General features: G+C 38.8%; 2 protein-coding genes across 7 annotated transcripts; one reads left to right on the top strand and one right to left on the bottom strand.

The window, feature by feature from the left end:
- Positions 1-107: 107 nt before the first annotated feature.
- Positions 108-15,160, top strand: shtn1 (shootin 1). Its single transcript, XM_088421564.1, has 15 exons — positions 108-253; positions 2,131-2,183; positions 2,513-2,573; positions 5,404-5,498; positions 7,939-8,101; positions 8,759-8,856; positions 9,520-9,601; positions 9,742-9,836; positions 9,955-10,101; positions 11,749-11,902; positions 12,362-12,482; positions 13,025-13,104; positions 13,302-13,402; positions 14,472-14,522; positions 14,743-15,160. Exons 1-15 carry the CDS (start codon positions 199-201, stop codon positions 14,884-14,886), a joined length of 1,500 nt encoding a protein of 499 aa, XP_088277690.1. The 5' UTR covers positions 108-198; the 3' UTR covers positions 14,887-15,160.
- eno4 (enolase 4) lies at positions 10,295-27,709 on the bottom strand. Of its 6 annotated transcripts, none has more exons than XR_015866397.1 (16): positions 27,510-27,709; positions 26,597-26,725; positions 25,695-25,879; positions 24,670-24,803; positions 23,725-23,891; positions 23,481-23,612; positions 22,342-22,410; positions 21,710-21,874; positions 21,486-21,611; positions 21,229-21,403; positions 21,021-21,098; positions 19,919-19,996; positions 19,227-19,288; positions 17,151-17,243; positions 13,837-13,914; positions 10,295-13,539 (listed from the first exon to the last, which is right to left on the bottom strand). XR_015866397.1 is itself a non-coding variant. In XM_088421560.1 (16 exons), the coding sequence occupies exons 1-15, from the start codon at positions 27,669-27,671 to the stop codon at positions 17,170-17,172; spliced, it is 1,860 nt and encodes a 619-aa protein (XP_088277686.1). In that variant the 5' UTR covers positions 27,672-27,709; the 3' UTR covers positions 10,295-13,914; positions 17,151-17,169. The 6 variants fall into 6 exon arrangements, 5 of the variants coding, with proteins under 5 accessions (XP_088277686.1, XP_088277689.1, XP_088277685.1 ...); XM_088421560.1 differs by adding an exon at positions 17,642-17,759 and having other exon boundaries at positions 10,295-13,914; positions 19,221-19,288; XM_088421563.1 differs by having other exon boundaries at positions 10,295-13,914.
- Positions 27,710-27,873: the final 164 nt, after the last annotated feature.

Here is a 27,873-nt window from a genome sequence, read left to right as displayed (position 1 = left end):
CACGAATACACAATTTAGGCTTTTGTGTTTTGTTTAACACAGATGAGTTGTTTTATTTGAGTTGCATGCGCGTTCGTGAGTGAGTGACAGTACTTTGAACTTCGGTATTTGTGCTTGGACCAGCTCGTCCCACTGAATGAAAATGTGCAGGTGTGTCACGACGTTCACTTCCTGTTCCATATCATTTAAAAAAGACGTATGGCTTCCGAAGAGCTTGCAGAAAACGAAGTCATTACTGAATTGACAGACAAAGGTAGGCCTGCTGTGCGACGTTGAGGTTAAAAAAAACATTTCGTAGCATGTTAAATTACACGTGTTTGATGCTAGCTTTATCAATTATACAGTACAAGCTACTTTAGCTTACACATTCATTTGCATTACATCTACGTGCCAAAACGAAACCGGCTTGAGGAGTTTTTCTGTAACATATTGTACTTTGGAATGGAATGAGAGTCCACCTTGTGACATTCTATGTAGGCCTTTGGGCCTCTGGAATTAATCATTTGTTCAAAACTGAACTGCAATGAAATCTAAACCAAGAAGACCCATTTTGAAACATATTTCCATATTACATATTACTGCAGTATCAAAACCAGACGCGTAGCGGGACGTCGTTCACGACAAAATGTTTCGAGCTTACGAACGAATCTCAACGAACGAACAGTGTAAAGTAGTACTGTACTGTATTGTGGTTCCTGGCTTTAAAAAAAGTTGCACTGACTTCAGTAATGCTTACTGACGCGTCAAATGAGACTCAAGTAAATAATTGGGTTACGTCGCAGTCGTGGGAATAACGCTACCCCGTGAATCGAGGACTCTGCATAGTAGTGTTCCCTCGTTATTCGTGGTTAATGGGGACCGAAAAACCCTCGCAGTAAGTGGATTCCGCGATTGCCGCGAATGCCCATCTAATCTCCTCTGTAGCCTCCCTTTTCATTTTTTTTATTTTTGCATTAAATATTTCAATGGTTATCTCAGGCTCATGGTGATAAATCATGTCTGCTTGCCCAAAATGTTGAAAACTCCCTTTTTTTATATCAACAAAGTGTGCCTAATTATTAGGTATTTGAGTACACAAAGACTTAGTTTCACCCAATTTGATAATGCCAAAGAACTTTAAACACAGGGGCGATAGCAGTCGTTTGGGTATTTTTTTCTTAAAAAAGAAAAAGAAATATTTTTCCCTCACATGGGGTATCTAGTTAATGCCTCAACTATGAGGGGTCGTAAGGGATGTAATTGACAACTAAAACATGATCATTCTTTTATCATTCGCATGTACCGTAAGAAGTCTTATAGTTGACATTTACCCTCAAATTTGAAATAGTTTCAATGGCCAACTCAAATATGTTTTACAAATTTTGGGATTGTGATCATTTAGTTACATCACTGTATCTCTGTAGGTGTATGTGCAGGGGACGAGGAGTGGAGAATTGAATAAATTAATTACTGTTTAATTATTTCACAAAGAAAAAATGGCTGTCACTCTCTTCCTTCAACTCAATGGGCACACTTACACCAAATTCTATCTGTGCAAAGTCTAGAGGAATACCAAAAAGAAGAAAAATCCACCGATGCGTATTGTTAGACTGCACTTTGCGCTAAACTTGCAGTGAGCATGAAAATGGGGCCCATAACAGCCAAAAAAAAAACACACATTTAATCTCCTCATAGTTGTCATTATATTTTGAGTATCAAGGATGAAACTTAATCATTTGTGACCCTTGTTTATCACAATGATTTACATATCACGCTTTATCTCTGTTTTTTTATTGTACTTGTTCACAAATGTTCTTATATAAATGAGTATGGCCAGAAGCTGTTGACATATCTGACATACTGTATTTAATATATTTAATGTTACTGCAAATTACCAAAAGTGTAATTTTCCATACAATTCAGGAACTGTAAAACATTCTATAACTATTTACAGTATTGGGGAAATGGATTTCTTGACTTATACTGCTGCATTCAGGTGATGCAGAGGAATTAGTCAGTTTGTGGGAAGTTATCACATGTTTGAGAAGTTCCCATGTGTTAAAAATATGAATCGAAACACTCGGGAGCTTTGACTGTTATGTGTGGATTTTGTTTTGACGATGGATGACTGGCATCCGTTGCTTCCCACAGCTATACAGGAATATGAAGGCCTGCAAAGGAGACATGAAGCAGCAACTAAAGAGGTGAATATGAGTTACAATAATATACATATTATATACTGATACCAGCTTCTTTTTATACAGTCGTAGCAGTAGATCATCTTATTAGTTTACAGTATACTTTCTTTGCCTGTGAATATTCTCACTCATCCTGCTAATCTTCAAGGCATTCGCTCACTTTGATAGTGAAAGCTATGAAATATGACACATCATTATATCATAAGGATTGGTACAGAAATCCATCCATACATTTTCTGTACACAAGATCAAAACATAAAATTGCATGTACTAGCCAAAAAGGCTTTTAGCGCAAAGGAACAAAAATGCATTTAAATTATGTCTGCGTCCCCTAGTGCAAGATACTGGAGGAGGAACGAGATGAGGCAATTAAGAGGCTCAATGAGTTTCAACAAGGTATGTTTTTTTTTCCTCTCTCTCAATACATATTCACAGATTCATTTATAAAAGTAAAATCAGTCTGCACAAATGCCTGATAGGAGTATATGATGTATTACAGCTAGGGAATTAATCAAAATGTAATCGTGATTTTCAGTTTGGATTATGAATACTGCTGCTTGCAGAAAAAAACGTGTGTCATGTTATTTTGACTTCCCTGAGCATTTTTAATGCAGAGGTGGCCATATATTTTTTTATCTACTTTATAAATGAAAAACTCAATGACTGACCTACGCTAGCATATCTTCATCTTTATTAGGGCTCAGACTTGCATGCCAGTGGTGCCTCCAGAAAATGTGTATGGGGTGGCCAGAACGGGGCCACTTTAAATTTTGGGGTGGCACAGCAAAACTAAATTCTAGAATTTCAGGGTATCATTACACTGTTGTAGTAAACTGGCCAGTAGAAAAGTATAAGAAAGAGTTAAGGAAATACTAATCCTCTTTGGTGTGTTGTGGTGTATTTATGTACCTAACGATCCTGAGTGCACAGACCGATAGAGTACAGTCAATATTTTGAGTTTTGTAATGACCAACATAAGCCTATGGTAGATGATTGTCTATTACTGATGAATATGCAGCAGAAAATCCTAAAAGTGAAGGTTTAATTCTTCAAGAATATTGAAGCCAAAATGTCCTCCAATTCTGGAAGGACCCATAACCATTATTTCAAACAAAACAACACCCAAATTCTCCATTGGCCTTTCGCGTTATAGTAACCGAATGACCTTCAAATTGATTTGAATCAGAGTGCACATATATAATGTGAGTGCTTTAACTGTGCAAGGACCATTTCCACTTTTTTGTCAAGGTAATGTGATCCACATGGTCAATTTCAAGCATAAATGGTAGGTTAAAAAGTTACTAAAACATGTACCAATCTTTTAAGCAACTGTAGATTTTGAATCCTGGTCAAAATCCTTTTGGACTTTGAAATGGTTAATGGACTTTCACTTATATAGCGCTTTTCTACCTTAGGTACTCAAAATGCTTGACACTTACTAGTCATTTACCTACTGATGATGCAGCATCAGGAGCAACTGGAGGTTCAGTGTCTTGCTCAAGGACACTTAGACATGGTCTTGATGGTCGGGGATCAAACCCACGGCCTTTCGGCTGAGAGACGACCACTCTACCACCGAGCCATGCCGCCCCTTTCCACCCATACCTCTTTAACCCAGTAGTTCCTGAGATAAAATGGTTCTTAGGTTGACCATACCACTTTATGCTGAAAATCTTCAAATTTGGTGGGCTGTAGCTCCCAAATTCCTATTTCGATTGGCCAAATATTTGAGATTTAGCATTGTGCCCTCTCTATCAATAAATACAGAGCGTTTCATTCAGATCAAAATCTGCTTGGTGAAGGTCAAATTTCACTTGAGATTGCACATGGCATCAAAGACCACAGTAATAATCTGTGTCTGGCGAGAAATGTGGAAATGTTGACGACTACGGCTGAAATTTGACATGAAGTGTATTACTCTTTCCCAATCACAGCTACTGTAGACCTCCCCTTAACGAATTGCCCACCCACTTAACTAATTAACCATCATGGCTGAACACAGGAGAAATTAAGCCTTCGCTCGGCAATTCCTTCCCCCCGGCGTCGCCTAATTAAGACCTTGATGAAGACCGGGACGAGGCGATACCCGTGTCCTCCCCGCACCCTTCGCATCGACCATTCAGCAGCACTTAGCTGCCAGTTTTCATGTCGGCCTCGCTTTCGCGGCGATCTGTCTGTCGCCGTAATGCCCCGACCACTCTAATAAATCTTCCCGCGGACGCCTCGAACTTAATGACATGCTAATTATGATTACCGGTAGCCATGGTAAACAAACAGCGGTGTAGAAGTGCTGAAAGTCAGCGGGGCCCCTGACACATCAAATATGGCAGGCTTAATTGTGAGTTTTGGCATTCCCATTATCCTCATCATCACTCCGTCTGTTTTCTTGCCTCTTTTTGTGTCCGTCTTTATTCATCCTCTTCTCAGGAAAGACAGTGATTACCCCGATGCCGACGTGGCGCATAATGGTATCAGCGCCGCCAACAGAACAGTGAATTAAATTGTATCTGCAGCCACCGTGAAGCCTTGATGAGGGGGGCAGATGCCTTTGTGGTGTTATCATTATAACACAATGGTCATGTTGTCATCAACCTTGCCATCGCCAATTGAAAAGGCATGATTGTGTGTTAGGGGCTTTTTGTCCCGTCCTCCAGCTACCCCTCACCAAGCCTGCCGCCCCACCTCCAGCCGTTTTGTTGTGAATAGGAGCAATTTTCTAAGAGCTATGAAATCACGTAATAGCTCCTAATATGCAGCTGCTTGGCACAGTGAGGCAGCCTCTATTAATGTGGAAGTCAAACATAATATGTGTTTTGGCTGGAGAATTGCTGAATACATGAGCGCCGGCTAGATTTATTCAAAGGAAAATCTACCGCGTTTCTAACTGTCATCGTCACAAACACAAACTATTTGCTCCCCCTTTTTTTTTTACTTCTCGTTCTCTATTTCAAATTCTGGCTTCGGTAAAGTGGTCTCAAAGTGTTGGGCCGGAGAATCGTTCGGGGAAAATGAATGGAGGGTCAAAACATTTGAAACGCGCGTCTGTGCTCGTTATGCTCCTTTCACCTGTGATGGATTTTAAAAGCAAGCGTCCCATTTCAAAGTCTTTGTTGTATTTTTTTTTTAAATATGCTGCCGTCTTTATTTAAACCAAGGCGCATTAACGCGGCACGACACAAATCAGGGCAGGATTTGTGGTTAATCAATGTGTTTGTCTTTTCTCTAGTCTCTACGATGGTCATTGAAGAAATCAACGCCATTCAGGAGAAACTGGCAATTGAGAGGACATGCAGAGAAACCGCCGAAGCCTTGGCCTCCAAGGTACGCTTTTGCATAATCTTTTTTTTTTCCCCACGTCGGTCATCCAAAACGACTTACATATGTGACAAAATGTAAAAAGGATCGCTAGGTGAACATTTTGGAAAGTAAATGCTGCGCCAAATCCAGGATAACCGTCCTATGGGAGTCATTCCATGACTTGAACAAAAGCAAAAGCACTTTGCGCCCCAGCAGTTCTTCTTCTGTTCTCTTGTCTACTGTGACTAAAATTGCATTCGATTCTTTTGATTCAGAGCACAATTTTGGAGTCCTTGCTAAACTGCGAGTTGTTATTTGAGAGTGATGGAGTTTGGGCACAGTGTTTTGAGCGTTTCATGGATGAACATATCACTGTAATCATTTCTCATTCAATTCCTTGACAAAAGCTCCAGTCCGCCAGGTTCAACCAAATGTTGGCAAGTTCTAGACTTGAAAAATTGATCGTCAAGCCTTGCTTCTTGCTTCCCTAAATCGAGCCCAATGCTTCAGATTGTTCTATTATCACCCTATTTATGAGCTTTGACACCCAGGGGTGTCAAATTCATTTTAGCTCAGGGGCCACAAGGGGCACAATGTAATCTCAAGTGGGCCGGACTGGCAAAATCAGGATATACAACTTAAAAACATTTCGTGTCAAGTATTTGTAGAAATTCGTCATGATTATATATATGCATCTAAATAGATATATGTCCTTCGACATCATGCACTTCCAGACAATTTTGAGTTATTTAACATCGTAAATTTGTATTAAAATGAGCTGTACCTAAATTTCTTGGCATTTAGAAGGCTATCAAATGAAAATTCCCTCGCGATCTGATTTTTTGTAATACATTTTAAGAGTTGAAAACATAAATGCTTTATTTAACTAAATCTCGACTTAAATGATCTCAAAATAAATTAAGTTCAAGGGAAGACATTTCCTGATGATACACAGATTGAAGTCTATTTTGAAATCTTTTTGTATTCAGTGATGGTTTTGGGCATACCAAAATTAAGATGCCTCAAATGTGATTCATAACGGCATAAGTCTGATTTAAAAAGTTACTAGACTTGTGCTTGCGATATTTGATGTTTTTGTGTTGCGATAAAAAGAAGGAATGAAAATATTGTGATAAAGCCTCGCTATTTCTTGGTGCTTTACTCCCAATGTTTATTTTGCATCTGTTGAGGAATATTTTAAGTTCTTCTCCACACTACCTAGACTCTCTCCAAAAGAAAGGCCTTCAATCTTATCTGACTAGGGCGCCATAACATATTTATTTCTGGCTGTTCTTTACCATCTTCTCTCTTCTCTTTCCTAGAGGCTAGATTTTTGTTTTTCTTTGGAATGGGCTTCTTATTTGTTCTGATGATTGAATTTGTTGAAAATGACATTGGAATATGCTTCCCTCATGTTGAGTGGATCAATCTGAAACTATGTTTAAGAAATGTTCTGAAATGTTGATGCAAATATAAATGGCTTGAAAAAAGTAATCATGCATAAAAGGAGGGAATCTGCCTCTTTCTTCATCTGTGGTCTTCTAATGGTTTATGTTTTTCCACACCTGATCATTGCGTTTGCATGTGTCCTGCCATTATCACTGATTGCAGGGCAAAACAAGAAACAGCTCATCTAGCCTGTCACTTGCGCAGTTTCTACGTTTTGTTGCCTGATTTTCCTGATTGTAATACAAACTCGCTGCCACTTCACGCATTTGAAAATTTGAATATGAGTTTCCTACACGAGGGCGGCATTGTGTTTCAGCGTTGCGCGGGGTAGCACCATGCATCATGAATTTATGTTGTATTAAATGAAAACAGTGGTTAGCACCGACTCAGTGGTACACATTCATACAGAATGTTCCACATTAGTTTTTTTATTCAATTTTATTATTAATGGATTTTTTTTTCTTGTTAAAGTTTCGAGAACGCAAAGACCTGCAAATAATTCATCATATTACATCATTGACCCCAGATGTCAACAGTCTAAAATGCACAAGGACACAATGACATTTTGGCAAAGTAGTTTAAAAGAAAAGTAATTACGCAGCTTATACTGTCATTTATGACTGTAACATCACCATGCATTGTAGTGCTTGAAAAGCCCTTATTATGTACTGTTCAGCAAAATATATCCATACATCTCTTCATATTCTGTCCATAATGAATAACAACCTCGTCAAGGTCTTTTTACGCTTTGAATGATTTCCTGACTTTTTGTTGGCAACAAGTATAAATGCCGATGTTGTACTTTAGGATAACCACCTGTTAATCACCACTTTAACATCACATTACTATTTCTTAGGGTGTTAAAGCCTTCACCTTGGATATAATTTAAATTTTTGTAAAGCATTTAAAAAAAAAAATCACCTCGGTTAACTCAGTTCTATTTACTTCATGTGGCAGCTGAACCCTGTTAAATTTGACAGCATTCACCTTTCATTTTTATGCCTTATCCCCGTAGTTGAACCATCAGAACCACTCCCTGAAACGGAAGAGCATGATCTTGCTTTCCCAACTTAGCCCAGGGACCATCACCGAGATAAACCTTGACGATGAGGATGAAGAAGGCGACGAGCTAAATCCCGCCAACTGCGTGTCAACCACGTGCCAGAACAAAATCTCAGGTGAAAAATTTCTCTCAAGAGTTGTTTACAGTACGATGGTCACTACAAGTTCAATTTTGCACATGGACTTAAAAAAAGAGTTAGTTCATTTTATTAAGTAATTTGTTATGACATTCATTGATGTAATGTGTCAATGTTTTCATACATGCACTTTGATCTTGTCTTAAAAACATTACTATTAGTCGCATTTAGTCTAGATCGCTGGTTCTCGACCTGCTTTCGAATGGTGTACCCCTGTGAAATAATGGATGGAGGGGGCTTAAAACATGAATGTGTCTTAATTTTTGCATTTGTAGTGGTATCTCTTGGTGTATGTTATTCAGGAACACCAGAAGACAAATTGTGTAACATTATCCGAGGTTTTTTTCTGTCTCTTCTGTCGAACACTTTAATTGCAAATAACAATGCGCAAAAAAAAATCAATAAAAACATACAGTATTTTAAAAAATTAGCCATGAGTTGCTTCACGTTTCAATTAATTTGCTTTTAATTTGAAAAGAAAAATGTATTGTTCCTAGCACAGCATTAAAGCACATCCAATTTGTTTGATGTCACCTGCAGAAATTATGTTAAACTTTCACGCACCTCTTGAACTCCCTCATATGAAAACCACCGCTTTACATTAGTATCTTGTTTTTAAGATGTTTCTTTTTTCAGAGACGCAAAGTAAATTGCAGTTGAGAGTCCGAGAAAAGCATCATGTCTCTGATAATCTTGCAATGCTGAAAGAACAACTAGAGGAAACCAGGCAAGAAGTGAGTGCTTTACCAGGAGACTCCTACAATTTTGTGGTCAGGCAAAATGACCTGTTCTGGTGGGCCAATAAGTGCACTTTTTATTTTATTTTCATTTGTCTACACTGTAGTGGGAATTGAGTTTTGGTGTATATCATCTCGGAGCTACCCTACCAAGTCCTTGTGTGCTTAGTAGAGGACATCCTGTCTTTAACAATGTTGTTTCATTTTGTCGCAATGTTGCTGACTTGCTGAGACAAAATAGACACAACAGAGCACACAAATGAATAGGCCAATCAAGTTTTTTTTTTCTCTCACACCTCTAACGCTGTATACCATCACAGTTTTTTTTTTAATCACTTTTTTAAATTGTGTTTTTAAAATGTATTTTTAGAAAATGCTTGGGGTCTGCTAAAATGTGGATGGCAGGCCGCAAATGGCCCCTGGACCGTATCTTGGACATCCCTGTTTTTGAATACTATTCTGTGTATATACTGTATGCATCATTTTCAGTGTGGGAGAGGAAAAAAATGGTTTGTTGTTGCTGGTGTGCGCGTCCTTTTCTTGAATTGGACTGACGGACAATGAAGGGATTTGCGTCACAGTGCTAACCACCGACAGACTGCACCGCAACTGACCCTTCAATGTTTACTGTAAATCGCATCTCGTTTCTTGTCTCTGCAGCTGCTGAAAGAAAAAGGTGCTAACTCTGTTTTAATGGCCGAGGTGGCGCAGCAAAAGAAGCTACTGGGAAAATATAACAGAGGTTAGAGTGGGAGAAATTAAATAAGATTTAGAAAAATTGAAAGAGTATTTTTATGACTCACAGTATTTTTCTTAATTGATTGGGTGCTCACGGATAGTTAACCTTATTAATTAAATCATAAATGTGGGATTACTATTCAGTGTCGAAGTTTGCTGTGGAGGAATACGAAGCCCTACAGGACACCTTGAACCTGGAGCGGGACTTGAGAGAGGGGGCAGAGAACTTTGCCAGAGCAGTAAGTTAAATTCCAATTTTTATGTTATCGTTGTAAGATATTCATTATGTCTATATGCCACTTGCTACTACTGTATGTCATCCAACTACCATCCCAATGTTGCGATTTGTTGTTTCAGATGGTTGTTGAGCAAAAGAAGCTTAAAAGGCAGAGCCAGATTCTGATGCAGAGCACAACGCCGAGTCATGCTTTACAGGAGGCACTCGGCCAGGTTGCATCTCTGACCAAGGATTTGGAAACCTTGAAGCAGGAGCACCAGAGCCAGGTACAACTGACACTAGACTAGACACTAAAGGATATAAAAAAATCAGAGTGGGCAAACCTGAATCTTCACGTTGTTTAACCTAAGAGCGCCTCAATCTGACAGTGATATCAATCGGATATAAACAAGAAATAAACATTCTCCAATTATATTGGTCTACATCCAAAATCTCTGATATTAGCACTCACAGACGTCCTTTAATGCATCTTGTATTTATTTTATTAACATGCAGTAGATCGTCATGTAGATCTATACAACCCCAATTTTTTGAATAAATGGGTCATATTTTCTCATAATTACTCTTGCTGTCTATTCCAGGGGCATCCCAATACAACTGCTGTTACAATATCGATATTTGAGCCTCAAATATCAAATCAAATACAATATTACATATACATACATACAATACAATATTAGCAGGAATGATACGATAATTTATTTATTCTTTTGTATGAAATTTTAGAAGAGATCTGATCAAGTCGAATAGTTCAAACAAAAGACAATTGTCAGCACGAGTATGTATGAGAAAATATGACCCATTTATTCCGAACATTTGGGTTACAAGTTGATCTCAAATATGTACTCCATATGAAGTAAATAAATACAAAACAAATGACAGAATCCTGAGAAATAACGAAAAACAATCTTCATTTAAAAACAGGCTGGAATTGTCTTCTTGTGTATGAGTGCTAGTATCTTTTTTTTTTTTTTTTTTAACTGATATCAGACCAGTTCAGGGCACCCCCTTGGCTATCCTTCATTGTTTGAATATCACTTGATCAAGTCTCTTTTAACGTTTATACTTTAAAAAAAAAAAATAGTAATAATAATGGTTGCTGATATCATCCTAAATTGAAATTAGTATCGGAGAGTAAGTTAGGCTACAATATTAATATATCAGACGTGAAAAACACCCCTAGTTTAAAACACTCCAATGAGGCGTCCATGTTGTTTTTTTATAGCCCCTGTCTAGCGCTCAGAAGCAAGACGCTGCATTCACATGTTTGTGACATCCTGTATTTCATAACTCAGTTAAAGAGGCAATATGTATTCAGAGGTACGAAGTGGCACAGGCACTCGCTTGACATTTTTATTGTATGCCGTTCGTTGTCAGATGGAATAATACAGCGAGCGCACAAACATGCACGAGTGAAAGCATAACCTCGGTGTTAACAAAACATTTGCCGCATAAAGGAAAGCGTTAAAGAACATGGCCGGTAATGAACGGCAGGAGCTTGGCCTCGAACCAGCTCCCACCTCCACTGGCTCGGATGTAAAACAATGAAAGCTGAGTGGGATCACTGATCTGTGTTGGTGTCATACAGAAAGTGAACATACCTCTCATTTGAGGAACAATTGGAACTTGGAAAAGGGGTTGTAGAGCAGGCAACTGAATGTCAGCTGGCGTCTAACCAGTACTACTTACTACGGACCAATTACCAGCGCCAGGGCTACAGCCGCAAGAACTATCACTGAAACATTTCATTCTTGCCATTTTTTTCCCCCAATCGAGCAAAATTGGAGTGGCGTTTCCTTGAAAAGTGTGTACATAATCATCCACTCATACCCCTTGTAAATAAGTTGTTTGTGCTGTGAAAGATCAACAGGAAAAATTCTCGCATCTACAAAAATGTTTACGTGCACGTTCAGATAAAGAAACTGGAAGAAGAATTGAGTGGTTGTGAGGCACTGAAGGAGCTGACAGCCTTGAGGTGTAAACTTGAGCTTGTGGAGGAGGAGAAGAGGGAGTACAGTGAGGAGTGCTCCAAGGCCCAAACGGAGGTCAAGGATCTGAGGTTTAGAGGTAAGAACTAATTCATAACAATGAAAACAAGCCGTTTTGTGAGAGCGATGTGTACTTCCCTAAGAGTAGCACACAAAAAGTATGACCAAACACCACTCCTATGTTACCTACAAGCTACCAAGCGGTGGGGTATTATGCACGCAATTAGCAAACTGCTTGGTTGTATATTTGTATTGCTTTTTGGATTTTTAATTATTGTAATAGTAAGATCTATCTATCCATCCATCCATCATTGCAGCAATCCATCCGTGCCACGATATTTCCTTGCGTCTTTGATATGGTTAGGTCTGAACTAAAGCAGACTTATTCTGTTTTTGAAAGCGGTACGGATACATCTTCATCATGTATATTCCAAAATCGTAATGTTTTTTTAAAAAACAACAAAAGAGAATCGGGTGTCTGCAAAATGTCAACGAGCAATGACTGGTCACAAAATTATTTTGTCGTTGAATTGGTCAGTCGAAGAACTTCAAAAGAAACTGGAAATGGCGACGAATGGATCACGTCCTCCGATACCTCCATGTCCACCTCCACCACCTGCTCCTCCTCTTCCAACCCCAGCGGCCTTCAACCCACTCAGGTAACTTTTCCTCACTTAATGATAATAAATTTAAACCGTGTTTTTGAAAGCAAAAATATAGCATATCCGTTTGATGTTTTCAGATGTGCAGTGTCATTAAAACAAACAAAAAAAGTCTACAGACCGCTGTTTATAGGCCAGGTTTTTGTGATATGAAAAGTGAGACAATGGGAAATCATTTAAAAACATCTTCCATTATTGAGATCTATAACCTGTAGAACTCAGGTCCCCCCCAAAACTGTTATCATAAAAGGATGTGCACACTTGAGCAACCATGTTAATAATAATTAATTAGTTAATAATTCATTTTCAAATCGACCTGTACAATTAACTCACATGGAAGACTGGTGGAAAAAAAGCATTAAAAATATTTTTTACCACAAAAACCTGGCAAATGGGGTGTGTAGAGTTTTCATAGGCACTGCAGTTTAGTTCCAATTGAAGTGCAAGCAGAACTGAACATTTGTGACAGTTTGTAAATGTGGATTCATAAAAAGCAAACAAACCAAAAAACGCGATATTGATTTGTGCTCACTTCATAGCTCTCTGCTGTCATTGATCAGAAAGAGACAAAACAGCAGTGACATTCCTCTTGTGGTCCACAACTCTGACAAGAGAGCAGGTACAACAACTGCAAATGGATTATTGATTAGTCAATACCTTTTCTATTGTTTAGGAGTAAAAGCCCAATAGACTGATTTTTAGCAAAACAGTCAAAGTAACCAAACTTTCGGCCACTAAATGTCTTTTCCTATTCAAGAATGTAAGTACAGTCACTTTTTTTTGCTCCTATTCCTCTTGCTTGTCTATTTCCTACAGAAGTGGATGTCAGGCAGCAAGCCATCGATGAAATGATGAACAGAATCAAAACAGGTGTTCAGCTTCGGCCTGTTAGCCAGAGATCTTGTAACAGGAGACAGGTATTTTTTTTTAATTTTTTTTGGAAAAGAATTATAAAGGGTGACTGCGGCAGATCATCAAAACAAAAGAGAAATGGGGGGAGCAAAGTGTGTCTTTATAAATCTTCTTTCACAAAGATGACCAGGCTCTTCCGGGTCTGAGCCCATGTTTACAAAGACGGGACAGAATAGATAAATTAAAAAAATAAACGCTAAGCAAGCCGGCCGCGCACTTTTTGGATCTTAAAAGACGGCTCTGAAAATGCAACTTCAAAAAAAGGCAAGCGTAAGTGCTCTTTTTTTTTTTTTTTTTTTTTAAATCAAAAACACAAATTTATGCTTGTGCTATTCAAACCAACTTTCTGTATCATTTTAAGGGTCACGTGTGATAACGTTCAAATTTAGAGCAGGGGTCACCAACCTCTTTTGAAACCGAGAGCTACTTCTTTTTTTACCTTCTTGGCATGTACGAAGGGATGAGGAGGTTTTGTGTCTTAAAAATACATTGTTCACCAGTGACACGGCATTATTACCTGCGAAGAACAACAAAAAACAAGAAGAATGCCAATTATTTATTGATTTGTACTAACCATGGTGGACATTTTTTAACGTACCAAATATGCTTAAATTTCTTTATTTTGTGATATTGCAACAGCGTGATATTTTTTCTCAAGGTCCTCTCACCATTAGAAACTGATATTGGCCCATGCCTAAATCACAATATTATAAAAAAAAAAAAGTCCATGGATTGAACAAATACTTTTTCAGGTAAACGTAATGAACAATTGTTTACTTCTTATATCCATCCGCTAGTTTGCTGTAAAATAGAAGCAAGGTATATTTTAAGGCCTCTTTTGATGTATTCCTCCACCACAATAATTGGGACCTGCTATATGAATTATCTTGAAAATGCGAAATGCCCTATTGAATTTGTGTATCATTATTTGATGTCTTCTTGTAAAATGCCTCCCTGCTCACCTTTGTTATGTTCTTATAATGGGAGGCGAATTTCAGACTGAATGCATTGCATGGGAAATAATGGAAGATAATATTTATGTGTTGCCTCTATTTTCTATTTTCCCGTTATCAGATGAAGAGGAAGCCTTCTAATTCTGCCTTCCAGGAACTAAAAGCAATCATGGTAATTGTGTCTCTCAAATACATTCAAGAGTTGGATCGTGTTTGCCCAAAAGTTCCACAACTTTCCACTATAATATTTCAATATTCAAATAAGAAAGTATGTCTGTTGTTATATTATAGAAAGGGGGAGAAATAGTAATTGCAATGCAAAATTACTGATTAACTCCGTAGCTGTTTAAATTCCTACTGAAGGTGTCTGTATTTGTGTTTAAATATTTTAGGGGAATTTTGACAGAAATATTTCTCAACCAAAAACGGCGTCATCATCATCATCATCATCATCTTCAGCATCATCCCAAGATGATGAACTGCAGAAAATCCTGCTGAGACGCCGCGATGTACTTGAGGCAACAAACACCTCCTAGGGTATTGCTCTAGTTTAGAGAAGCAAATTTTTAAATACCTTTGGTTCTTAATGTGAGAAAATTGTTAAATGTTAAGTCATTGTTTTGCTTTTTTTTTTTTTTTAATATTTAAACTGATCAACGTTTGGGCACGCTTGGCACTGAAATCAAACAATGAGTTATCAATGTCAGGTGTCAGAACCCTGCTGGCAAGTATGACTGCACGCATGTTGTCTCGACAAATAGTTTGTTCTGGATATTAAAAGCTTGCCTTAATACAACCAGCAAAACCAGACATTTATGGATCCTGTTTTTCTTGCTAAACCACATATCTAATATATTTTTCCTTTTTAGCATCGCAGGTAGATTTTAACAGAGCCGACAGTTCAGCAAAGTATTTCTGCTTATTTTTGATTGACTTCAACGTCAGCGCGGGAAGATATTTTTCTACACTCCTTCCCTTAGCGCAGAGAATCTGCGTTTTCATTCCTTTTCAGTTAGTGTCTGTTGAATAGCCAAGATGCAAAATACTTTGATCCAAGCAATTAGAGTTGTTTTGTTACGGTTGAATTGAAGCCCAACAATGGCTGTGCAAGTTATTATGCAAACGCTTGCTATTATGTTGTTCTAGCTCGACACCTGCGCAGATTTCCCAGACAGCTCCTTGTGTGAGCGCCTGAAACACGAGAAGTGTGAACTGCGTACCCGTCCGTCACTTATTGTACACTTTTGGTTATTAAGGTTTTAGGCTCGGTTTAGCGCAGAGGTGCAATTTCCAGCTCGGCGCCCCCTTAACCCGGTGTGGAGGAAATGCCATTGTTGTTCAAAGTCCCCTCCTTTACAAAGCAGATTCAGTCCTCAGAAGGCTTCAAAGAATCCGCTTTGCCCTTCCCAATGAGCCAAATGCTGCAGAGGAAGTCTCACTCGGACTTGATTTAATAGCAGATTAAGTGCAACTAATAGTCCTTATCAAAACGGGAACTAATCTATAGCGATTTCACAAACAAATCGAACAGCATATCGAGCTCGAATGAGGATGTGTGAATTGTTTTTGACAGCGGGCTTGGTGTTCTGTGACACACTTGAAAAGAAGAAAAACCTGTATAGATTTCACTTTTCCTCCTCGGGAAGAAACTGTAGTCTTTGTTATTCTGTAGCTCATTTTAAAGCCACTCTAATTTGTGACTTGATCTTGTGTGCTGGCGCCAACATGTTTGCTACACAAAAGGGACACGATGAGAGGTAGCATATTGCATTTTTTTGCAGCTCAAATTTGGCACTATTTTTTTTCAAATTATAATGACAGCGCCACCTCTAAGGCCCAACACAAACCATTTAAGAAAAACAGTTTACCTCCAATTTGCTCTGGATTCAAATTTTCCAACAGGGAATACAATAATGGCATTAGAAATCATTTGTTCCAGGATTTCACTATTGCCAATAGTAAGTCCGATTCACTGTAATGCTATTATGCCAATAACATACTTAACTGTCATACATGTGTTGAAATAAATTAACCACAGTATCATAATAGGTACTAGGGTGTAATGGTTCACATAGGTTTGGTACATCCTTCTTTTTCGTGTGTTAGGGGTCGATACTAGTTCAGTATAACATGAAAAAGGAACAAAAAGTCAAAAAGCAGAATTCGTTTGCAGACATCGGTGCAAGTAACAGTTTAGTGGTTTCAGAACTACCTGAGATGAAGGTAAAGCATTTGTGTGCATTTTGTCTCAGCAAGACAGCAAAGTTAATTACATCCCACACAAGCACGAGACATCGAAAGGTTAGGATGTCCTCTACTGAGCGCATTAGTACTTAGTAGGGTAGCTTGAATGAGTCAAACTATTTAGACCAAAAACCAACACTACAGTGGACACCAATGATTAGGTTTTACCTCAGGAGGATAGGGTTCTAATGGATTAGTGATGTCTAATAGTCATCAATGGCAGGGAAAGAGTTAATACTTCAATTTTACTGATATTATGAATGAATATTGATGTAATATTATTTTTTATAGCTGTGCATCTAGCTACCTTAAATTCTTTGACCTCATCCAGTGTTTCAGACCATTTATACAGTACCAATGTACAGATCCGAGCTGAAATTTGGGTCAGTTTGACTCAATTTTCTGGATTGCTTTGGACAGAACATCCCCTCCCAAAACAGGGTTATTTTGTATAAAAGGTGGGTCAAATTGAACCAAATTTTGGGTTATTCCTTTTTTGACCCAAACAGTCAAAAAGTGATCAAAGAAAGAACAATAACAGTGTGATACAGCATACAAAGAGAAGACGGTCCCTTTCAGTCTTCCTCTTCCTCTTCCTCCTCATTGAATATTTCATTGAACAGCGGCAAGCAGTGTTGCTCCTTCGGTACTGCAGATGAGACACAAATCAGGTAATCAAGTGAATGGACTCAAAGAAACTTCACCCAATGACTGAAATGATCTCTGATATTTTGCTTCGTAGGATCAACCCACAAAACGTTGCATAAGCTATTTTTTTTTTCCTGTCAGGAATCATCTCAGAAACACGTCACTTTCCATTGCGTCCTCCTCCATAACCGACAAAGGAAAGCGTTTGTCCTCGCATGTCGGTAGGCAGCCAATTAAGAGATTCAAGGTAAAGAGATTTCATCTTTGCACGTACACTTCCGCACACACTGCTTTCTTTCACGCATGAGAGAGGGAGAGAGAGCCTTCCTCTCTTGATTCGGGCCTTTGTCCGGCGGCCTTCTTCTCGGGAGAGGGAGAGCAACACTAAAAGAAACATACCCAGGATCCCCTGTTGAGACAGCTCTTCCTCTATAGAAAGCAGCCTGTTGTATTTCGCCATCGTCGCGGCACTGCTCAGACCTCCCAGTTTGATATAGTCCAGGCCCAGACCCACAGCCTAAAAGACGAGAGGGTCAGGGGAAAAAAAAAGGTGGCGGACAATTGCGCTGTGTGTGTATCTGTGCTCCCTTTTCACACTGCCTTTGGCATTCGAGGTGTAAAACGTTTATCGGCCTACGCCATTCAACCAAACGGAGCATTCCTGTGCCTGGGGGTCACATTCACACAGCTGATGTGTCTAATTAGATGCGAGGCAACATCAGTGTCTGATGAAGAAATACATTGTTGCGTTACTTGAGTAGATTTTTTAGGTATCTGCAATTCAGAGTTTATTTTTCGGACTTATGTTTTCATTTTAATCCAAATATTTGTGTTTTCTCCAAACATCTGCAGAAGATGACACATTGCAGCGAAAGACGTAAGCCAAAAGAAGGTTTTTCTGCGGGTTTGTTTTGACCAAATCATCTTAGCGGTTGTAATCATAAAACAATTTTGGAGTTGATCAGCCAAGTTGAAAAACAAAACAATAACCAATTAAATCAGATGGACCAATGGATGTTTTTAAACATATACAGTACATAGTATGATTTAAACATGTAGTTTCCTATACTATACTATACTATACTATACTATACTATACTATACTATACTATACTATACATATATATATATACACACACACACACACACACACATATTGCAAGTTTACCCTTATTCTAAGTTGTACCAGACAACTTAGAAAATAGTGATTGAGAAAAATAAAAGTGCATTTCGGTTACTGTGGGTCATTTTTGGGAACATAACCCCCGCGCTGGGAACATGAGGGAACACTAAAATATTGTATTTTGCAGATTTGATCATTGATCATCAGTAAATAATACCAGCCAAGCAATGGTTTTGCATAAAAAGCAAAAATCTGCCAATCCAATCCATCTGATCAGATCTATGTAAACTTGAATGAAAATGTATTCTCACGTTTGTGTTTACAGGTGCAATTCTTACTTTTGCATTAGTTGATTTATTAAAAGTTTGACTTCGAACACCCCATTCTGTACTGGCACTTTCCAAAGAGGAAAGTATACCTCTGCATATAAGCGCAACGCCTGCAAGGCCTGAATGGAGGGGGGATAGGTAAGCACAATCAAGAGGTGTGGCAAAAGTCATGGAAGCCGTGTACCTTCAAGTGGTCCGCCGCCTTCGTGGACGTGGGAGTGCGGCAATCAGCAGAACAGCTTGTTGCTACATGCCTCACATGAGTAATACAGTATGTGAAAAATGTCCACACTGATTCCATTTTTATGTTTGTAATGTTTAAATGGATTGAATGGAAACCTGTTTTTCATTGCAAATGATTATTTTGGAAGGTCTATTTTGCATCCAGGTGTGCTTTGAATTGACAACTGCAATGTCCTGATTTCAGATATTCCTTCAGCAGCCTAACGGTGATGCCATTAGTAATGTGGATAGGACTAAACCAAAACTCTGTTTTGTGGAAGCTGGGAACACAAACAAGACTGACACTCACAATATCTGACAGCGAGTCGTCATCGCAGGACTCACTGTTCGCAATTGACAATATGATTGAACCTGCAAGAGACATGCGCACAAAATTAGCTGAGATGAAAATACCCCACGATAAAATACTGTACATTAGGACAGTGCTTCTCAAATAGTGGGACAACATGGATGACCCCAGGGAAAAGGCTTTGCTTTTGTCACGTGAAGTGTATCTGCAATAATATAAGAATTTTCATCACTTTTTTTTCAGGCACTTTGATACTCAATTTTTTTCAGTTTTAGACTAAGGCCTAAACTGGATACAAGCTGTAAAAAATCACTGTAAACAATGAACAGCTGCTGAAAGTTGTTTTATATTGCTTTTTTCTTTTGTTGATGTTAAATAGGATACGGTAAGGTATACATTTTTATAGGTAATAATCTAATTTGTTCGTCGAGTGGGGGAGCTTGAAAAGTTTTCTTTTTTCTGCGGGGGCTTGGCAAAATATAATCAGGAAGCACTAGGACACATTAGGACATCATAACTTGCAACAAAGAGCAGAAAAACAGGCAGTTACTGTTCAAAGAGTTTCCACAAAAAATATATGTGTGTGTGTGTGTCAAGAAAAACACATTTTCGGTAGACAAAAACAACCTCTTTAAGGTCCCGACTTTTGTTTCAGAGCAACCAAAAGATTCCAATTGTAATCTGAGTCGTACCGGCTCGGACTTGGCCCGGGTCAACAAGGTCTGCGCCAGCTGTCGGGGAACCGGGGCACCCTGGTGAGGAAGGGGTTGCTGGAACGAGAGCAAGTACAAGGAAAAGCAACATGAAAAGCTGGAGAAGTACCTAGAGCCAGGTGTCTAGGACCTGTTTGCTATCAGTGATGTTGCTATCGATGTTGCTTTCGATCTTTATCCACCACTACTCAATCAGGCTGTTTGGCTATCACCAGATTGACATTCTGGATCTGGAAGTCCCACAGGATCTTGGTAATTAAGCAGCTGGACAGTCTAGGACAGGGGTTGGCACCCTTTGACATTCAAAGAGCCATTTTGACCCAGTTTCCACAGATAAGACAACACTGGGAGCCGCAACCACTTCATTACATATGAAATGAAGATGTTATATACTGTATATCAAAAGTATTCTTACGCTAATGATGGTAATGGAACGAGTGAGAGGGTGGAAGCAGACGGGTGTTAGCAGCCAGAGGAATTGCTTACAGCAGCTTTTGTAAACCAAGGTTGTACCACATGATTTTCATTAAAAGAAGCAAGCCGACCGAACCAATGTTTGAATCCCTCCGTGTTCACAAACGGGCATTCAGATGAGATGTACAGTATTCTGTGTTAGGAATTTTTCAAGCGGTCCAGTTTGTATTGTTTACTTACCTGTGCTATCTTGTTGTTAAATATCTGCTTTTAATCTGGAAGTTACTCCAGCATTTTTACATTTCCATTTCCAGTTTCTACCTTCCCAAAACTGATTGGTTGTCTCGCGTCACGTTTAGTGTCCCGTCGCACCAAATACACCCTATAGATGTCGGCCTATCACCCATTAACGCAAACGTTATTGACTGCAATTCTAACACGTTGCTTGCTACGCTGGCCACGTAGTTGATCTGAACGAAGCATTATTTATTTTCCCAAACACGGAGAACCACATCATAAGGATGAAAGAGCCGCACCCCTACAGTCTAGGGGTTAACAGAGCACTGACTTTGACACAGTGGCCAACATCCAGTCAGGTTCTTAGGCAAGACCCTTCAAGCTATGTGCTTATACCTTGGAAGAGTAACAGAAATATTAATGCTCATACCGTCTTGGACGTCGCCCTGGTCAACGAGATCCGCGCCAGCTGTTGGGGAACCAGGACACGCCGGTGAGGAATGTGAAACTGAAACAAGACAAGCGTAAAGCACTCAAGAAGCAGGAAGGAAAATAACTGTTGTACTGTTGAAAAAAACTCCAACTAATCTTTAAAATTGTATCCCCATGTGCCATTCAGGAGTGCACCGACAAACTACCTTGTTGCTCAGAAGTGATGCGGATCAAATCGCTGACAGTTATCTCGTTGATGTGTTTTAGAAGATAACCCGTGACTCCAGGCAGGGGCGGAGCTTGCGGCTTGTGGGTTGCATCAGAGAGCAGCACGCACGACGGTCCAAGTACAGTGCTCAGCTTCTCCCACGGTTCTCTGTCCTTTCAACGTCCACAAACACACAAGGTGGCAAAAGGTTTGCATTTTTCAACAAGATTAAAATAAATACCAACATTTCCATACCTCCTTCCTGAACGGGTCAATTAAAGCCACCACTCCAGTATATTTGCTGATAAGGGTTTGATACAGGGTCACCAGCTCATCTGGAGACTTAAAACTACCTGTGGCAATCTCATATTTTTGTTTGTTCTGGAGACAGAAAAAAAAGAGGCAAGCATGCGGTTCTCAGCACAAAATCTCACTTTTGCTGCCATTTCTGATTTCGATGTACTTGTTGACACATTTACATAGTCCATGAGATCAGGGCCCCCACAGTTAAGTGCCAGATAGAAGTCCGTTCCCAGTTCCAATTCAAGGTTATTGCAAGCTTCAGTGATGAGATCCAGAGGTTGTTCAGGACGATCAAAGGTCATGGGCAACACACCACTGTTACTCAGAATTGCCTGGATGACCTTGGAGCAAACACAAGGCACATTTATCAAATGAATTTTCGATAAAGATATTTAAGATGCTTATGTGCTAAATGCATGAGTTTTTACGTGAAATCCACTTGTATAGAGATGTAACATAAAAAAAACCTAGCAGTGTGGCACTGACAATAAATGATTTCTTGTTGGGATTGCAAGGTTGTAGCAGTTGAATGTGCCACTCACAAGTACCATTGTTAACATTCAGTTCTGCCGGTGTGAATGATTGAATCATCTTTTCAGGATTTCAGGATTTTACGTCTTCATTAATTTGAAGATGGGCTTTAAAAACATAATGCACATTGTAGTTTTTATGAATGCTCAACCAGAAAATCCTTTCACTACTCTTTTCTCATAAAACCCGCCACAATATTGTTGCGGTACTTGTGAAAATATGCCACAATATTGTTCCATTCATGTAGTCTCTTCCAATAGATGAAAATGACCCTCACCCCAGGTTTTGCTGAAGCACTAATTATTCTCAATATTTCCATCTGTAACTGGGTTGCCATTGTGATGATCTGTTAAAGGAGGTCACAGTTCAGCATGACATGGAGAAAACATGTTAAAAAAAAAAAAACACTTGACACAAAATAGAGGATGCTTGCATAGATGACTATGTGGAATTCCAAATAATGGCACAACACGGGCTCAAGGCAATTATGCGTTTATTGAAGATGTTTCATCTTAAATTCAAAAGACTTTCTTAGTTCTAAAGCATATGTTTAGTTACCCCATTGTTTGTCTCTGATAAGAGTTTGTCAAGTTACAGTAAACCTGGTGGTGGTCAAATTATTACAAAAAGGCAGAATTTTGGAGTCTCTGTGTGTTCTGATTTGTACATTAAAGGAAGGAAGGAAGTTTCTGCAAGCATAACATTGAGAATTGAGTGGAATTGGGAATTTTATTCTTTAAAATGCTGGTGCTAAATTTAAATTATTATAGTATATTTAGAAAATCAACACATTTAGCCCATTCATTGGCAATCAGTAGAATGCTTCAACTGCTGCATTATTATATTTTCTCATACATTTCAAAAATAGCATTTCTGTTATATTACGTTAGCTACTTAGTAAAAATAGCCTTTTGAGCAACTTATACTGAAGTTCGGAAACAGGAAGTGTTCATGAAATTAAAGAACATGAAGTTCATGATGTGTCTTTTCATTTATTTGTTTAAAGAACTACAATCGAATGGAAGAACAAAAATCCAACCCGGAATCATCCAAATTCAAACAAAGCACAACCCTGACGATACCACACTTCAAGACCCAGCAACCCCTGGCCCAAGACAAAAGCTGCTTCGCAACAAGGACAAAATCCAAAGAGACAAACTCAGGTGATTTTAAACCATGTTACACATTTTAACTTTTCCAGGCTACCGTTTTATTTTATTTTGATGTTTTTAAAAAACATAACTTCTTCATATCAATTTTTACATTTTCAAGCTGAAAAACCCAGATTATGTAAACAAACACACAAAACTGCTTTTATCTTAGGTAAAAACTTCTCTTCATAAACATCATGACTTCTCACTGAAAAAAAACAAAGAAAGGGAAAACGCTTCTGTGAGTAGTTGGAAAGTTGAGTACTTGTTTGATATGTTGTCCTGCCTTGGGGATCACTATGACTTCTTCCAGCAGGTTCAGTTTTCCAGGAGTAGTCTTCCCGCAGCTTAATATAGTTACCAGGGAGAGAGGAATGTGAAATCCATCTTGATCCTCCTGTACGCACATATTCAGACATTTTTACATGTTGCACAAAGTACCAGTAGTCCTTCAAAAAACAAATAATGTGCGCTGTAATTGAGTGTCATAAGAGTCTGTTGGCTCTCACCTCCGGGTTCTTTAGGGCCCGGATGTACTTGTAGAGTGGAATTCCCTTTATTTTGGCCGCAGTCTTGGCCACGGCAAAAGACACTGAGCCAATGGCCATGGAACCAGGCAGCACTGGTTCAGGTGGCTCTGCTGGTAAAAATGGCTTCTCTGACATGCCTTTCTTTTCTGTGGATGGAAATATCAGAAATAAATAGTGTTGGATCACAAGTTCTGAGAAAGGCCTTTCCAAAAGTCTTGCTTCTACCAAGCATTTAATATGAGGTTTTTTTTCACATTGTTAATTTTTTTACCCTAAACACCCCCAAAGTCTTTTTTTTACTTCCTTGATGCACTTCTAACAATTAAAAGAAATGGATCTGCACACTCAGGAACGGCCCTGCTTGAGCAGATAATAGGGATTTCTGCTCGCGCAGTGAGGAGGAAGGCCCTCATACTACTGCCGCTACACCACTCTCGTACAGCCTGTGCAGAGGAAAATTTATGCCCACGTTATCCGAGGAGTCGCTTAACTTCCGTTTTCATTCTGGAGACAAATGAAAGCTGGCGCAATTCCCACGTTTTCACCCGATGGAGAGGCCATAGTTGTGAGTACACATGAGCTTCATTGTATTGAAATAAACCATAAGCATTTGATGAATTTATACAGCACATTCATGCTGTAAAACGACAGGATTTTTTCATCTGCTACTAATTTCTCACATTTCTCCATGTGACGTACCATAAATTTTACACTGTAAGGTGCATATTTAATTGCAGAAAGTTTAGAATACCAGGATACATGTTCTTTAAAATGTGGTTTAAAATCACTCTGAATGCCATCTTCTTATTTAAGTTTCTATGCATGCTCCAATGTTTTACATTTAAGTGAGAGGTGCTTGGATACCATAGCTGAGGTGTTCTGTCAGATATATAATGTGACCAAAATGTGAAAATTGCTCATTACTTTTATCATTCTTCTTGTTGTCCTTCTTCTTTTCAGGTGGTGAAGGCGGAACTTCCACCTCCTGTTCAGCAGCAAGACTCTCCTCTCGTTCTTTGTTTTCTTTCTCCTCCTGAAGGCGAGCCATGAAGAAATTGCTGTGCAATTACCAGACATGAATATTATAATGTAATAAATCTATTACCTGTACAAAAGAGTCACCACAAGGTCCTGCATTTCATTTCTTTTTTTTTTTAAACGAAGACTATAAAACATGATCACAAACCGTGCACTTCTGCATTTTGTCTTTCATGTGTAAATTGTAGCAAATGTTTTTGAAGAGCTGTTACACCCCATTTCCATTATGAGCTGCATAGCAATTCACTCATCCTCTCTACGAGGTCATGGGGCATATCATGCAAAGGCTACCAATAAAGGGGGCCGTGTGCATCATGATGATATGTTGGCACAAAGCCAAACCCTCAAGAGCCAGTGTGACAAATAACTGTTTTGGAACAGAAAGACATACCTTTGTCATGCTTTCGAGAGAAACTCTTCTTCAATATGCATCACTGATTGTTTGAAAACTAATCAATAATCAAATAAATAATTTTGATAAGTCGAGGGCGCAGTGGTAGAGTGGTTAGCAAGTCCGCCTCACAATTCAGAGTCCAGAGTTAAATTTCAGCTCGCTTTTCCTGTGTGGAGTTTTCATGTTCTCCCCGTGCCTGTATTATTTCACTCCGGCTTCCCCCGCATTCATTAAACATGGATGGTAGGTGTATTGGACACTCTAAATTGTCCTTAGGTGTGCCTGAGTATGTGAATGGTTTTTCGTCCCTGTGTGCTTTGCAATTGGCTGGCAAACATTCCAGGGTGTCGCCCGCCTACTGCCCAAAGTCAGATGGGATAGGCACCAGCAAGCCAGTGACCCTAGTGAGGATAAGTGGCTATAGAAAATGACTGTCTAAGTTTGAAAACTGCACATACAAGCTGGTCATTGTTGAACTTACAGTGTGGACGCAGATGTAACTTCAGCTCAAGCCTACCTGAGATCCTGGTCAATTTCAGTTTGGTGGCATGGGTTCTGTCCCTTTAGCATGATGTTTAGAGGTTCAACTATCCACTGGACAGCAGTTGTGGCATGAATCACTCTTTCCTCACTCTTTGCTTGCCAATCCAAGAAAAGCTCCTTTTGGCAAAAGTGGCTAGAGATGGCAGCAGAGGACATCCACTGGAAACAATGACTGAGAATCAATCTTTTAGATACTCCTGGGGTAAATCGAGAAATTCTGGACTTGGTTCCTGAGGCTTGAAAGCCACTCATGCTGAGACATGAAATCTGAGCAGTTATCATAATAGACACGAATATTTTAATACAGTATTGCACATAAACAACCCTAAATATAAATATAAATATAAATATTAAATATAAAATGGGGGTTTAAAACTAATTAGTGTTAGGAGGAAATAAATCGCTACTAAACTTGCCCCGTGTAAATAATAATTGCCTCCTCCCTTGTTAAGTCATTGTGATTAATCACAGTTTAAGGGAAACTAACTTCCGTTTTAACCAGGCCCGAATCCGAAAGAAAAGAGTTGATGCAACCAAGTAAAAAGTCCAGTTTTACATATGATTAGCATGCTAATGTATGCCTTTAAATGGGCAGTTCATGCTTGAAAACCTAAAGTGCCAAAATCCCCCCATAGTGATGCGAAGGATTTATCGCAAACACTTGATCTCAGTGATTGCGGTCAAGGATGGAACGACCAGCAACTATACATTAGGTTTAGGGAGTAATTACTTTTTCAACAATGGGTCAGACAGAATTGGAGGGTTTTTTTCAATCCATTTAGAATCTGTGCAATTATTGTACTTGAATTGTACATGTGAATTGCATGAAAATGAAAACATTCCTTCAAATCACTGTATGCATTTACTGAACTTTACCTTTTCCTCATTGCAGATGACACAAAAGACTTCAGCCTCAGCACAGACGTGGCCTCTTGAATCATAGACCTCCTTTCCATTCAGTCTGCTGATTAGAGGATGTGGTGAGAGGTTCGTGAAATAGTTTGCCTAGGAAGTCAATTAGGGAAAAACATGTTAAAATGTGAAAAAATAGGAATCGTAAGTTTTGAATGTAAAAGCATGCCGGGAAGAGTAAAGTTACATTTTGACCTCTTCCTCACAGTGAACGACAATGTGATATATATATATATATATATATATATATATATATATATATATATATATATATATATATATATATATATATATATATATATATATATATAGTCATGTGTGTAGGTACATATGCTAGTTCTGTTCTTAATTTATATGTTAATTAACACGACAGTCGATAATTTATATATCCTGATATATCCTATATTCGTGAAAAAGTCACGTTTAAAAGTACATATGCTAATTATGTTCTTAATTTATATGTTAATTAAAACGACAGTCGATAATATATATATCCTGATATATCCTATATTCGTGAAAAAGTCACGTTTAAAAGTACATATGCTAATTATGTTCTTAATTTATATGTTAATTAAAACGACAGTCGATAATGTATATATCCTGATATATCCTATATTCATGAAATAGTCAAGTTTAAAAGTACATATACTAATTATGTTCTTAATTTATATGTTAATTAAAACGGCAGTCGATAATTTATATATCCTATCCCCTTGCATATTTGCAGTCAAAAAGTATACGCGATGTAAACTGGCCTTCACGTGCAGCGAATCAATTAATACGTTAGTAAGTTCGAATCATTAGCTAAAAAATAAAAAGTGATGAAACGTAAAGTAAGCTAATATGCTAAATATCAGGAAGTAGAAGTTTGATGCACCAGATAACCGTGGACGTCCTCGGGGTCCTGGAAGAAAAGCTCTCCCAGGGCTTTCTCAAGCTGCTCGGGTATTCTGTTCGCCCGGTAAAACTCGGCAGCTGCGTTTTTGATTTCGCAGAACTCTTGGTCTTCTTCAGAAAGATAGTTGACGAAAGCAGACATTGTTCAGCTGTCGTGCGGTCCTCGCTCACACTGCTTTTTCTCGTTGCCATGGGAACGGCACGTTCGCGTGACAGTAGGAGGCTCGGAAATTGCTCTTTCTCATTCCCTTTGTGGCTTTCCCATCAAATAGATCCAAAACAAACACATTTGCGCGCACGGCGCTCCATACGCAATAGAATGGATCTGTCAACAAGAATCGAGT

Source organism: Hippichthys cyanospilos, chromosome 8, assembly GCF_059441005.1.
Source record: "Hippichthys cyanospilos isolate Australia breed blue-spotted pipefish chromosome 8, RoL_Hcya_1.0, whole genome shotgun sequence".
In the NCBI taxonomy this organism is placed as follows: Eukaryota; Metazoa; Chordata; class Actinopteri; order Syngnathiformes; family Syngnathidae; genus Hippichthys; species Hippichthys cyanospilos.
This window is presented reverse-complemented; position numbering and strand designations above follow the sequence as displayed.